The 14,593-nt window shown below is 48.6% G+C and overlaps 1 protein-coding gene across 1 annotated transcript in view; it reads left to right on the top strand.

Annotated features, from left to right (window-relative positions):
- The window catches only part of LOC142791309 (uncharacterized), a 129,130-nt gene extending 117,203 nt beyond the window's left edge, over nucleotides 1-11,927 (top strand). Inside the window, exon 12 of the mRNA XM_075885473.1 lies at nucleotides 9,639-11,927. Within this exon, the coding sequence (XP_075741588.1) occupies nucleotides 9,639-10,033 (395 nt within the window). The 3' untranslated portion in view covers nucleotides 10,034-11,927. The remainder of the gene's footprint in view (nucleotides 1-9,638) is intronic.
- Nucleotides 11,928-14,593: the final 2,666 nt, after the last annotated feature.

Raw genomic sequence — 14,593 nt, 5'->3', positions numbered from 1 at the left:
GCTCATTTGTTTGCACTTCCACTGGCGCACAAGGAGAAGCATCTCCCAAGTTTTCCATAAAACCACAGGCCCGGAAAGAATTGGCGATGGTTTCTTCTTTCACGCGGGTCCAAGCTCGCGCTAGTGTGTTGATGGCACTAAGCAAACTCTCCTCGTATTGCGACGAGTTGTCCATGCACAAAAGCATGCGCTTGACGAGATGCTGCCTATACAATACCTTCACATTTTTTATTATGCCCTGGTCCATGGGCTGCAACACGGACGTCGCGTTTGCAGGCAGGTACACAAGACGGATGGCACTCAAGGCAGGTACGTTCATGTGGGCACTACATTGGTCCACAAGGAACAACACCTTACGGCTTGATTGCGCGAACTTGCGGTCGAGTTTGGTGATCCAGTCCTTAAATATATCGGATGTCATCCACGCCTTTCTGTTCAAGGCATAATCCACAGGAAGCGTCTTCACGCCTTTAAAGCACCTAGGCTTGGCAGCCTTCCCGATCACAAACAGGCGACACCGTTCTAAGCCAGTCATGTTTGCCGCGACTAGCACTGACACTCTCTCTTTGCTTCTTTTGCCTCCAGAACAGTCGTCGTCTTTAAATGTCAGTGTCTTGTCCGGTAGCAGCCGATAAAAAAGCGCAGCTCGTCTGCATTAAAAATGTCTGCCGGCTGGTATTCATCGAGGTACTCGCGAAGCTTGCCCGCTTTCCTTGTCGGGCACGTTTCCTCATCGACTGACGCCTTCTCCCCACACACGCTTTTAAAAATCAAGTCGTGGCGATGTTTGAAACGCGTAAGCCACCCATCCGAAGCAGCGAAGTCGTTGATGCCCGAGATTTCCGCAAGTGATGACGCTTTTGCCGTGACGACCTCACCACTGAGAGGAAGTTTGTTGTTTCGTGCCTCTCTGATCCAAATCAGCAGTGCTTCCTCCAACTCGGGGTAGGCGCCGGTGCGCATCCGCTTCCGCGATGTCTTGAATTTTTCACTTTCAAACGCATCCAATATTGAGCGCTTATTCTTTATGAAAGTCGACAGCGTGTTAGGCTTAATGCCGTACTTTCTTGCAATGTCTTGTTTGGCGGTGCCTCCCTGGTCAACTTCCTTCAAGACTTCGACTTTCGTCGCTAGGTCTAGCATTCGGTAAGGGCCACGAGCTGCCATTATCAAACGTACGTCACCACCACAACACTCAAAATTAGAAGCGCGGAAACACGTGTGGAATCAACCCAGCGCGCGGGTGACGCGGTGACACACTCGAGTCTCGACAAAAGTCAACTAAAGAGTCGGTCGATGCCGCCGATGCGATTCGTCAGCGTTAAAAAGATTGCCGCTTCAAGATCTGTGGCGCTGCGGACAGTAGTGATGACGAAAACACCAGCGCGGTCCGGCAGATGTTTTGGCATATGAAAAGTTCCTCATTTTACTGTAAAATTACGGTCGCGACGAGGCTGTCGATTGAAAAACTTCTAATTAACCAATATTATGGGTTTTTAACTTCGAATTATCGAGCATTTTTTTCTATACGATTGCATGCAAAACTGATGGGACCACTTGCTCATTTCTAATTAACCGGAACTTCCAATTAAGCGACTTCGAATTACCGGGAGTCGACTGTAATAAAATAGAAAAATTTACTATGCCTCTAGTTGCCAAGGGCTTTCAATGTTATGTAATTTTTGAAAAACATAATCAAGCAGCACAGACAATCTGAATAGATACTTGCACTCTATGGGCCTTCATCATGCTATGTGCAAAATTTCATAGAGGTATGACCATTCTAAGTATACGAACTAGCGTGTATAAGCACAGATCACACAAAACTGCAAAAGGAGAAAAACGCATTTGAAAGTGTGAAACCTTTTTTTTTATCACAGAGTTCTTAGAAATGCATAATCTTTGGCCATAATGTTCAACAGAACTTTGAAAAGCACTGCAAGTTACTAGAACTGTCCTGCAGCTTAGATTGTGCCCTCACGGTCCTTGCGAGCACTCTCCTCTAGCCGTGCCCTTTTCACTCCACGACGACGGTGGGCCCTTGCTTCTGCTGGCAGACGCTCGGACAATCTCTTGATGCGCCTCGCATCGCGGGAATCACTGAAAGTAACTAGATCTCTAGATTGCAGTATGTTGAGCTCTTCCAGGATGTGCTCGAAAGTAGCATGACCCTTGTTGAACCACAGGATTGCCATAGCTGCGGCAGTCTCGACAACCGTTCGGGAGACAAACTTAGTCTTGGGGGCAAAGTAGCCAAATTTTGCTGTTCAGGGATTCCGATGCGTTCTGGGTTTTCCCTTTGATGCATCGAGCAAGGAGCTTCTCATCCGTTAGCCGCTTATAAATGGGCAAAACAGCCAATCCCTGTGCTTTTGTCAGGAGAGGTGTGTGACGTGGTGCAGGTTCACCAAGTGCTTCAGCGCGTTGATGTTTGCACCACGACTCTGTTCCTGCAGGGCAAAACTTGTGGCTGCCAGCATTGTCGGTAGAGCATGAGTGGAAGTACAAAGCCCATACTGTAGTGTACATATCCCGGACACTCCCCCTGTTGCTTGTTATGGCAATCTGATAGTATGTTTGGAGCTTCTGAATGGCTGGCTCTTTCATTTTCTGCCCTCGTGGTAATGGCACATGCAGCTTCCGTAGCGCGGTGCCAAGTCTCTTGGCCACATCATTAGTGCAGTCTTCTTTTTCTATATTGACAGCACCATAGACTTTTGACTCTGCAACTGCACTATATGCTTTGCTGTCACAGTCACTCAAGAATGTCTTGAAATGCAGTGGGGTGTCATAAGTCATTTTTCTCTGCCGAATGCGCATCGCAGCCTCCGTTTCCATGGCATGGGAGGAACAGTCTGCATTGTTTTCACAGACTGGGCCTCGGAATGCCTGCCACAGTTCCTCGTCTGGGCCCATATCTTTGTGCCTACTGCATGTCAGGCAGTAATTTGATATGACCTCGAAGTCTAAGCAGAGGCCAGTATCTAAGGAGATAACTGCGCCAATCCCGTTGTGGCTTTTGTGGCCCCTCTTCTGCGAAGTGCCGTCGAACATAACAGCCACATCAGTTTCGCCTGCTACTTCTTTCGTCAACTCTCTGGATCGGCTGCAAGTTATCACTCACAGCTGCCATGGCAGTGGTGTGCACCTTCTTTGCTATCGAAAAAAATCCTCGGTGGTGTATTGGCTTTGGGAGTCCAATAATGGAACAAAATCTCGACAACTGCTCATGCCCAATGCCGACATTGCGTGCAGCCACCACCGCCTTCACATTTACAGCGAAACTATCTCGGGAGTTCCCACTGTCGTACCGTTGGCTCACTGGGCTGCTGCCGTCCGCCGTAACATGCAGTGACGTATAGGAGCACGAAAGAACAGTCGCTGAGCATTAGCTGTTTTCGCAATGAAGCTTGAGGAGCGACGAAAGTCCCTTGCGCTTTTCTGCCGGCTCTCGAACGGAAAGTTTTTGAATACCACAAGCAGGGCATGCCCCACCTGCCACAAGTGCCGTCAGCAAGAGGGTGTCACACAAAACTGTCGTTGCACAAACCTCATCGCGCTGTCTTTCGTCTTTTTCGAAGAAGCCGAGCTTATTTTTCGAAGCACTGACGAAAGAAAGCGCAGCGTCAATCCCTTCATCGCAGCCACTGTCGCTCGTGCACTCGTCGATGCCGCCGTCAGGCCTAGCACACGTAGGCGCGTTCTCGTTCGTCGCCATCGTTCGGGGCGCTTTACGCCGCCTTCCCTTGAACTTGTGCTTCGTTCGAAACTTCTGCGGTCTCACGTTGCACTTTTTCGGGCTTGTCATCGCGGAAATATGCATAGACGCACAGAAAACAGACGGACCAAATGCCGATGGCCGCCACCAACACAGCTGACAATGACTCGGTAGCCAATTGCGATGCGGCTTAGGGTGCCGTGCGTTTCAAACCGCTCAAACCACGTGATAAAAAGGCCTCGTTTTTTTTTTTTTTTTTTGCCCACGTACGAAACTGGCGGTCGTTGGAGCTGTATGAAGAAGGCCGGACGCAACTTTCCCAACCGATCGCGATGGCGGGCGGCACTGCGACGGGGAGCAGCGCGCAGTCAAAGATGGCCAATATCGGCGCAAATTCACGAAATTTTGAGCCACCGCGATGCCTTCATACACATTTTTTTTTTGCATTTTGCGGTTCGAATTTAGTTTTGAAATTTTCACAGATGGAAGAAGGTTTGAAGATTAAAATGCAATAAAAATCAGAAATACGAGAAATTTCGCTAAAAACGCAATTTTTCGACTCGCATCTCCCCTTAAGAGTAGATGACGTGTTCCATGATCTTGGAGTATATGCTGGAGAGGGAAATTGGACGGTAGTTTCCAGGGGAAGACCGGTCACCTTTTTTGAAGACTGGAATGACCTTCCCTGTCCTCCAATCATTTGGCACTGTACCTGTGTCAAGTGAATGCTGAAAGATAATACAAAGAATTGCACTGCACGCATATTTTGTACTTTTTAGTGCTTTTGCGTTGATTCCATCAATACCGCAGGATGAAGAACACTTCAGGGAGTCAATGACCTTGGCAATGCCCTCTGCCCTGAATTCAATACCCTCCATTGGAGGAAAATTGAAATATGGAAAGTGTGGTAATGCATCTGTACTTGCTTTTGGGAACACTGAACAAAACGCTAGGTTCAGTGCGTTGGGAACTAGGACGCACGCCAGTGCCTTTAGAAGCAAAGTTCACCCCTTCCCTTTCGTCTTTTCGTGTTTGTTCAAGACTGGCAGGTTGTTTCCTCTCTGCTTGGACAGCAATCCTCCCAAGCGGGGTGTTTACATGTGCCCTCTGAGCATTAAAGCTGGGCCAGCTAGTAATATCTTTGTTTCAGCTGCGTTCATCGTCCCTGCACGAGGGCATTTCTCTGTGGGTAGTGTATACGATGGGTGATGGCATGTTATCTTTGTTTCAGCTGTGTTCATCACCCCTGCACGAGAGCATTTCTCTGTGGGTAGTGTATACGATGGGTGATGGCATGTTATCAGTTTTGGCATGACATGGGATGTAGCAGCGACTGCAGAAATCCGTTGAGTGTGTTGATATTGCTGTAACAATAATAAGGTTATTGCACAATTCGCCTTAGTGTTAAAAAAAAAATGAAGCATTCGACAAATGTTGCTTATTATGTGCTGTGAAATGGGGCGACATATGCTCTGACTGTTCTCTCTGACTGCTCAAGAAGGCCATTGTGGCTCCTCAAAGCTTGCTACAAAAGGCACATTTGCCTGCTCCTAGGACTACTCCCAAACCTATGTACACTGTTCTACCCTTGAGAGGGACAAAGAAGCCTTTTCTATTTACAATAAGTTTTGTTTAAGAACTAAACACTTCATATGCATCGATAGTCATATAACACACTGTTTAATGAACCGTGATGAGGTTTCACTGTTTATTATTTTTTTTTTTTTGGTAAAGCCATCTCAGTGACACACACTACATTTTTTCTAAGCCTTCTTTCTGTAGTCGATTTACTTTTGCTTGCTCTGCTCAGGGTTCGCACAGCCCCTTGAAATTCTTCAATATCATTGATATTGACAATATCAGTTCCAGGACCCTTGAAACTTGTTGAATGCCCTGAACTCCTTGTTATCCGTGGAAATGCTGTGTAACAACCTCTAGCTCATTTCAAACGCCCCTTTTGCTCAAGAATGACAATGAAAGCAAGCTGTGTTGACAAAACGGTGTTCATGAAATATCACAGGCTAGACAAAGTCTATCTATCGGAAATTAAATGTAATCCAAGTCATATCGCTTGGTCGCGCCATGGTTTCTAAATTGGCTATAGTCTGCCATCTTTGTGCACTCTCGAGCTAGGCAATGTCCACAGCTGTAAAGGCGGTGCTGTCATCCATTGTAGCGAGTGCCGTAGAAGTTGTGCAGACGGAATCAGTGGCGCATCATGTGTAAATTTTTTAATATTGTGCTCCTGCATGGAAGACACATTTCTTTTCTGTTTTTTTTTTGGGGGGGGGGAGGGGGAGCAATCTCATTCATAATCAGGGGAAAAAGAGGAGACTCACGAAAGATTGTCCATTGACTGGCATGGCCTCATAGCACAGCGCATCAACAGCTGACGATGGCAGGCATCGCTCCCTGTGCCATCAAGACACCTGCACTGGGCACACTAGGGAGTGGTATTTTGTCTGTCAGGCTTGTGTGTGCAATTTCACCCAGTACACAGTACATTTTCTTTAAAAAAAATTTCAGGTGGAAAGTTCTTGTCCCAGCTTGCGTGGCTTCATCATACGGTATATCGCAACTTAGTGCGATCGGAATCAAGTGATCCTTATCCAACCAAGATCACAATACAGTCGAATGTCGATTATACGTCCCCCGGTCTGGCGACGACCGGCACTTTACGATGAATCGGTTTAGTTCGACAATATTCCCCATAGAAATAAAGTATTCAAAAGCCCAGTTTCATGCGAACTTCAAATCTTACAACCCTCAGATTTCATCCGAAAGGAAAAAAAAACACCTTCACTTGAATCAAACATTGACTCTGATATTCACGAGTGCAAAATATGAACTTGTATTCCCCTAGGTTCATGATTGGAAAAGTAGCGAGTGAGAGAGGATGTCTTGTTAGGATGGAAAATTTACTCTCCTTGAAGTTCATGCTACATGAGCCCCGATCACATGGGTACGTATCTGGGGTCTTTACCTGGTTGAGGTCCAGCGACTCAGAGTAGCTTCAGCCAGCCAAAAAGCTGATATTTTCACGTTTTGGGTTCGTAAAAACTTTGCCTACTCAACATACAACTGATATCTTGTCTTTTTCACACTCACAGTCTCAGGCTTGTACTCGCATAAGAGTGTGACATAGCTGTTATGATGCAAAATTACTTTCGCTCGACGTCAACGTTCATAAAAGGGAGAAAGCACTAGTAGTACCTCACAGGGCAACAAATTGCAACGCACATAGCACAAGTCGCGCACTAAGGCATTCTAGACAAGCTTGTGGTCTGTCACCATTGCGTGATAGTGATTACATTGTGTCTCACTCTTCTTATGGGCAGGCAATTTGGGCAGGCGATTTTCGGACTGTTTATCATATTGTTACGTGATTTCGTCTGACTGAAAGAGGGCATAGTGGGGCATACCCAAGTAAGGTGCCTCAGACTGAGAGTGAAGAAGTGGAAGTTGTCGGTGAGCTGCGTTGTGGCTGCGGACTGACAACTGTTATTTTCCACGTAACATTTTGGTGGAGGTGCTGGGTACTCTTCTGACAACGGAGCTACGCAGTGGACGCCTCAAGTCTGCTACCATGGCTCCGGGTGAGGATACGGCTTCGCCACCTACCTCAGCAACGACAGCAACCCGGTACGTCGCCCTAACGCAACCCCGTGATCTCGGTACCTTTACTGGAGAAGACAACGCGAATGTGGACAAGTGGCTTAGCATGTACGAGCGCATCAGCAAGCAATATGGCTGGGACCCAACCGTTATGCTTGCGAATGTCATTTTCTATCTTGACAAGACCCCTCGCACATGGTTTGAGACCCACGAGCACGAAATCACAAGCTGGGAAATGTTTAAACAACAGCTCCGCGACCTTTTTGGCAACCCGTTTGGTCAACAGCTTGATGCCCGAAAGCAATTGGCTGTACGTACACAGACTTCCACTGAGCCCTACTTGACTTATATTCAAGACGTCTTAGCGTTGTGTCAAAGGGCCGATCCCAACATGACTGAGGCCGACAAGATTTCGCACCTTTTAAAAGGAATCGCCGACGATGCGTTCAGCCTGCTTGTATTTACCAACGTAACGACCATCGACGCCGTGATCAAAGAGTGCCGCCGTCTCGAGCAGGCGAAGAGTCGACGCATTTTGCAGCAGTTTCAGCGCCTACCCAACACCGCGGAAACATCGTCTTGTGAAGCCACTCCTTGTCATCCGTCTACAACCGAAGACGTGACGCGCATCGTCCGACGTGAACTCGAGGCCGCTTACCCGGCTGCCATCAAACCCACGTTGCCCGACGCCTCAACGCCAGCTGTCGCCTTGATCCAGGCTGTTGTCCGCCAGGAATTCGCTAACCTTGGTATCCTGTCCACTGCATCCACACTGGATAATACTGGTCCCTCGATAGCTTCTGTGGACATGAGACGTCGCCGTCCTCCCGCCGGCCATCATGACCACACACACACACACACACACACACACACACACACACACCAAGAGCGAGCAAGACGCGCACACGCGTGGAACAGCTCTGGGCGCGTTTCCATTCGGAAAACGAAACTAATTCGAGCCAGCGTGGCGGGCGTCGCAGAGCAGTGGAGACAGGTGAAGGGGTTGTGATCAAGAGAGGAGAGCAGACTTGCGAGAGAAGGGCGAGGAGTTGCGATTAAGCAAGGGGGAATGAAAATTCCTTCCTCCGTGCGATAAAGAGAGAGGAGGATGCGGCGGGCGGGCGACCTTGAAAACCAAGACACGGGAAGGAGGCAGGTTGGGTAGTTCGCTTGAAAGGTCCGCGAAACTCGCCTGTAGAGAAACTTTAAAAGAGTGCCAGTGTGCGCAGCCATCAAAGCATGGCCGGCACATTCGGTGCGCACGGTGGCGTTCGAAGAATCGGCGGCTGTGATAAAAAAAATCGTCTTGTTGCGCCGGCGGGTTTGCGTAGCCTCACGATCTTCGATATTTTTCGATTCATTTCGCACAAATGGACAGCCATTTTTGCGCTTCCGCTCGCGTGCGAAGGGAATGCTGAGTCGAGTGTGAAGGGAGCGAGGACAAATCCTAAACACGGAACGGATAGCAAATTGTCAGAATCTGTGGGGTAGCGTACGCACGTGCACTAGACGCAGACTATCGGATACAGTCAGTAGCCGATAATTTCGGCAAATGGTCTGGTCACTCCAGGCCGGCAATGTCAACGACAGTACCAGCCATCAAAAATGGGGTACGTGGCGGACTGGTCTTCCCAAGATTGGTGGCAGTGTGAAAACACAGGCCTCCTCCGGCGATGCAGGGCGCTCAAAGTAGTGGGGGGACAAAGGACGGAGGGGTGCGTAACAAAACGCGGTTGGGGAGAGCAGCAACTAGAGGGGCGCGGAGGCAGAATCGGCGTTTCACAATAAGAATGTATGGGCACGTCGCCGATGCCTGATCGTTGGTCGAAATTGCTTTCTTGGGAAGTCGGCACACCGCTGACTCCGTTCGCTGTAACCGATCAGTGGCGCTGGGAGACGTTCGTTGTAAGTGCGATTTTGTGCCATTGAACCAATGTATATTTTTACGGTCACGCGGATATTGTTTGTTTTAAGCAAAAGTTTGTTTTAAGTGGGGCCGTTATATGTGGGCTCGACAGTATCTGTGATGTTATGCCTTTCAAAGTAAACCTCCAGGCGAACACGATACGTTGGCCAGATACCATCCGCACCTCCTAATTTGGGTGGCTGCCCAGCACTCATGTTTGCGTGGTTCACTGGTCGCCACCGTTATGTCAATATCGAGATACAACACGAAAACCACACAACACTACAAAAGGGCAACTTATTGAGCAGCTTGTTTTTATACTTCATGTATGTAAAATTGCAGTGGCCGCATTGATAAGACTGCATACATCAAACGCTTCATTCCACCCTTTGCATGCAGACACCAACGGTTTCTTAGGTCCCTCACTGTCAACCACTGGTGGCAGTTCCCCCAGCTGCAGCCTGGGCTACGAAGGTGCACCCGTGCCGCAGGGTTACCTCGGCCGCAGGCCAAGCCACATAGGCGACCAGGCGGGACCTTCAGGGTGCTCGAGGTTCCTCCGTAGGACACCTCCCCATCAAGCCGTTTCTGAGCTGGACGAGGCCAGTCGTGCAACCCTGCAAGAGGAGCTCTCTCCCGCACTATCTTGCAGGGAACTTGCTGCAACGGACACCAGAGGTGTGCATTTTTTTTCACAAGTCGTGCTCTTTCAAAACCAAGTTGGTCTAGCTAGTTCGGGTGCTATTTTGTGTGTGTTGTGTGACAGAACAGAAAGGAACATCACAAGAAAATAAAGAGGGAGCAAACAGCCAATGGGTGAGCTGAGAGATGAAAAATGTTTTCTACGCATGGAGATATACAGTAGACTCTCATTAAATGAAATTCTTCAAATTGTAATACTGCTGAAATAGAACAACTGCCTCTAATAATATTGGTTTTGTACTGGGAATCGTGTTTCACTGCTTATCTCTTGGTAAGCAAAGCTCCTACTTGACAGAACACATTTTAACGTGACAGCGTTAAAGAGCTTGTTTTGCAGAAATTCTGGCATATGTGTCGGCGTCATTGGTTGTGAGCGAAAAATCTTATGCCTGACCGAAAAATCCACAACAATGCAAATAAAAAAATGAAGATAAAAAGTTTTGGAGCAGAGTGGAGACCGAACCAGGGTTGTTTGGGCTAAACTGGGGATTGAACCCGAGTCGTTTGCGTGGCAAGCGGATGTTCTGCCACACGGCCATACCTTAGCTTGTTAAAACATTGAAAAGAACTTCCTCTGCTTGGAAATGCAGTGAAAGTAGCTTTTGTACTTCAGAAACACACGCATCCTGTATACATGCTTCACAATGCAACATGAAATATTGCAGTAATAATGCATCATACAAGCGTCCATTGCCAATGGGCGTCAGAATATGTGAATATCGTAATGGCTCCGTGGTTGAAAGCCGGTTCATCGGTACAAAAGGCACACACAGTACTGCACCTGTTCCCTTAAGGCCACGTTGTGGGTGCATAGAAAATTCGATAAGGTTTCATCCACAAAGTGTTTGAAGTACCACTAGGAACAAGATCAGTGGCGCTGATCGGTTACAGCGAATTTGCAATTCGTTTCGTGTTCAGGACTTGTTCTCCCTCACTTCGCACTTGACTCACCATGCCTTCCGTTCGCGTGTGGAAGCGCGAAAACTGCTGTTAATTTGTGCGGAGCAAATCGCGAAATATTGAAGTTCTTGAGGCCACGCACGACCGCCGATTCTTCGAACACTGCTGAGCACCACAATCCAGGCGGCCATGCTTTATTTTAACTTCTGCACGCGCAGGCACTTTTTCCAAGTTTTTCTACGTGCGAGTTTCGCGGACCTTTCAAGCAAGCTACCCAACCTGCCTCCTTCTCGTGTGTTTTGATTTTCAAGGTCACCCTCCCGCCGCATCCTCCTCTCTCTTTATCGCAACTTCTTGCCCTTCTCTCACAAGTCTGCTCTCCTCTTTTCTCTTGAACACAACCCCTTTGCCAGTCTCCACCCGCCGCTCCGCGACGCCTGCCACACTGGCTTGAATCAGTTTCGTTTTCTGACTAGAAACGAGCCCAGAGCTGTTCCACGCGTTTCGTCATGTGTGTCGGGCGTGTGTGGTCATGATGGCCGTTGGGAGCACTAGCACGCTTTTTTCTGCCGCTCAACAAAACGTCAAAAGTGTGACTACTTGGCTTGAGCGTGATCCGCGCGTTAGGTGCCACGTTGCGGAGTGCTTGCTCATAGCTGTTGACCACCTAGCAGCCAACTTGTCGTTTCGGGAGTCTCGGCATTCAGTTGTGAAGATGGTGAACATTTCGTGTGCGGCGGTGACGACTACATGCGCGCGAAACTTTTTTTGCGAGGCCGATTTCGTCGACATTGGGCCCGATGCCGAGTCTGAAACTTCCAAACTACGGCGGCGATTTGTGGCAGTGCGTCGTCGACTCCGACCTGGGAGAGCGGGTTGGACATCTGTTGCGATTGTTTAATTACGGTCGATGATGATGCCGACACTGCGGAACCGTGCATGGATTGGGGCATCGTGAATGAAGTACGTGGAGAGAGGGATTTGGAGGAATCGGATTGTGAGAACACGCAACTTTGGAGCCAGGGCCTCGTGCAGCTTATGGCACGGACCTCAGTGAACGAGCACACTGCCATTTTGAATGAATTCGAGACCGTCCTTATCACTTCTGCTCTTGGAAACACGTGCATCACGAACATTTTCAGCCAAAAAACGTTTGTGTTTTCACTCGCAACATTTTTTAAAATCTGGGTTTCATTTACTACAAACTTAGGGATACAACAAACGGATGCCGCGTCATGCTTAGTTTCGTTATAAGCGAGCTCAGCTATAATACTCCAATGATCAGCCAGGAAACAATAACGCCCCTTGTGATTCTGACGGCGGACAACGCTGTTCCTGCGGAAGACCTCGCAGCCGCAGAAAGCGTGGCGGCGATTGCAACCGCTGCCTCCCTTACTGCAGGTATGCGTGATCGAGCGGACCGTGTAAGGATAGATGCTATATTTTATTACCACAGCTGACTGAATATCGTTGCCCGCAGGGGCGCCTGCGCAAGTAAGTGTTTGGTGTGTAGTGACACCACGGACCCGAGCTAACGGGGGGGTTTCGGCTCCCTCCCTCGCCTAGCCGTGCGTGGCTTTGCCGTGTCCGGGGAAAAGGGGATCCTGGGGGTTGAGCCGACGCTGGGTGATTGGACCTTTAAGGCCCCCCGGCAGAGGCAACACACCCCTTTGGCCCCGGCTTCATGTAGACGGCACCTCTGGGCTGACCCACCCAGGAAAAATCGGCAGTCGCCTTTTCCTATCTATTTCTCCCTACATCTTCGTCTTTATCTCCTACTGTTTATCTGTCCTGTCTTCTACTCTCTTCCGTTTACTTCCAAACTTCCTGGCGGCTAGGGTTAACCCTGTGCAAATAGCCTACCTTGGTCTAGGCGCATTGGGTTATAGTGGCGTTGTACGGCTGGCGTCTGCAGGTTTCAGCATCCGCAAACTTGTAGCGTCCCCTCGTTGGGCTCCGTGGTGGGTGGCCGCCAACGCTGCTGAACAACATACAATTAGCCTACATACAATTAGCAACATACAATTAGTCTGTACCAGTTTTTTGGGCAAGGCTGAGTGTCGCTGCCTAAAGCTTAGTTTTAAATGCGGATCATTTCTTAATTACACAATGTCGCGCCTTGGCAACTGCACCGTCCACACCCCCACTGCGCATGCTCGCGTGTCGTGCCGCATGCACACAATTTGTGCCGGCCCAGGAAGACTTCCGCAAAACTCGCTTCTCTCCCCTTCTCTCCTCTCACAAGGCCAACGCAGGCAGTGTCGGCTAGTAAAAAATGGACCGCTTGCCCTGCAAAACCGTTCGCTGGCCACCCTGTATGTCTAGGCACTGGATCGTGCATTCGGAATTCACTCAAACAAGAAAGTCTTTACTTGGCTTTCGCTTGACTTGATGCTTTCCTTGACTCGAGTAGATGTGATGGAAGCAACATTACCTTCAATCAGTAGTGGGGCACAAGCCAACATCAGCGTCATACCACTCTCCTTCATTTAATGAATAAGAACAATAAAGGTGTAATAACGGTTAAGGGGGGACGTGCCTCTGAGAACGAATTTTCTTGTTTCTGGTCGGATGATGATGAAAATCGGCACAGACACTAAGAATGGCCTCACCATGCATCCAAAAAAATTTCGAGGCGATAGCACAAATACCTAATGAGAGACAAATTATTTTTCAATTGAACCTTGTGGAGGGGCTGGAGGATTTATAAAATGACAAAAATAGTTCGTACAGTGCAGTCCACTTATAACGATACCACATATAACGATATATCGGTTATAACGATGGGTCGACTTAACAGTCTCATTTTATGCATTGGGGCTATGGGGAAAAAAACCATATATAACGATATGTTATCCACCGCATATCGGATACAACGATGAAAAGTTTGCCGTGGACGGCATGTTTCATTCAGAATAATCGTAACATTTAGATTGATAAGTTCCTCTGAAACGAACTATGCCGAGACAAGACGAAAAGTTAGCGTAGGCGAGTACGTAGTATCTGCCGCCACTGCAGCACAGCGCCGGCAGCGCGTCCCGGCCGTTCAAAAAGCCGAGGAGAGCATCGCGAGTTGGCGCGACGCGCTACAGATGGCGCGAGCTGTGTCACGTTTTGCGCCTCGCCGCGCGTCGACCGCGGAGAGGCTGAGATAATTTAAAAAAAAAAATGCGAAAAGCAAAGCGCCGCGCTCCGCGGCTCCCCGCCTTCTACAACGGCTTGCCGAACGAAAGTGGGAAAGAGAGAGAAAATAAAAAAAGCGAAAAGCAAAGCGGCGCGGCGGCATCGGGGCGGGGCCTCGTTGGCATTCCGGCTGTGTACCTCTGGCTGTGCTTTCTTCCTCCCACTGCTCCCACCCCGCCGTCGGTCAGTCTCTCTTCCTCAGCGAACCCGTGATGCGTCCTTCGGAGTAAGAAATAGTCTTGTTTTTGACATCCTACTATCTACAATATTTATTAATTGTTGAAAATAGCGAAATGAAGCCTGGGGCTACAAAAGGTACGTCCGGCGACGATTTTTTGGCGGCAGTCCAGATATAACGATCACCGGTTATAACGATCATATTTTTAGGTTTTCTCGATATCGTTATAAGTGGACTGCACTGTAATTGCTGTATCCACTGCCAAATGTATGTTGAAGGGGGCTGCGTTCTCAAAATAACTTATTTGCAACACTAAAACTTGTAGTTTATGTTTTCTCCAGCGACACTGCAATGAGCACACTTGCACTACAAACAAGAAACTCTATAAAAA

This window comes from Rhipicephalus microplus, unplaced genomic scaffold (genome assembly GCF_043290135.1).
Source record: "Rhipicephalus microplus isolate Deutch F79 unplaced genomic scaffold, USDA_Rmic scaffold_160, whole genome shotgun sequence".
Lineage (NCBI taxonomy): Eukaryota > Metazoa > Arthropoda > Arachnida > Ixodida > Ixodidae > Rhipicephalus > Rhipicephalus microplus.
Note: the sequence above shows the minus strand (reverse complement) of the source record. Positions and strands in the feature narration are given on the sequence as shown.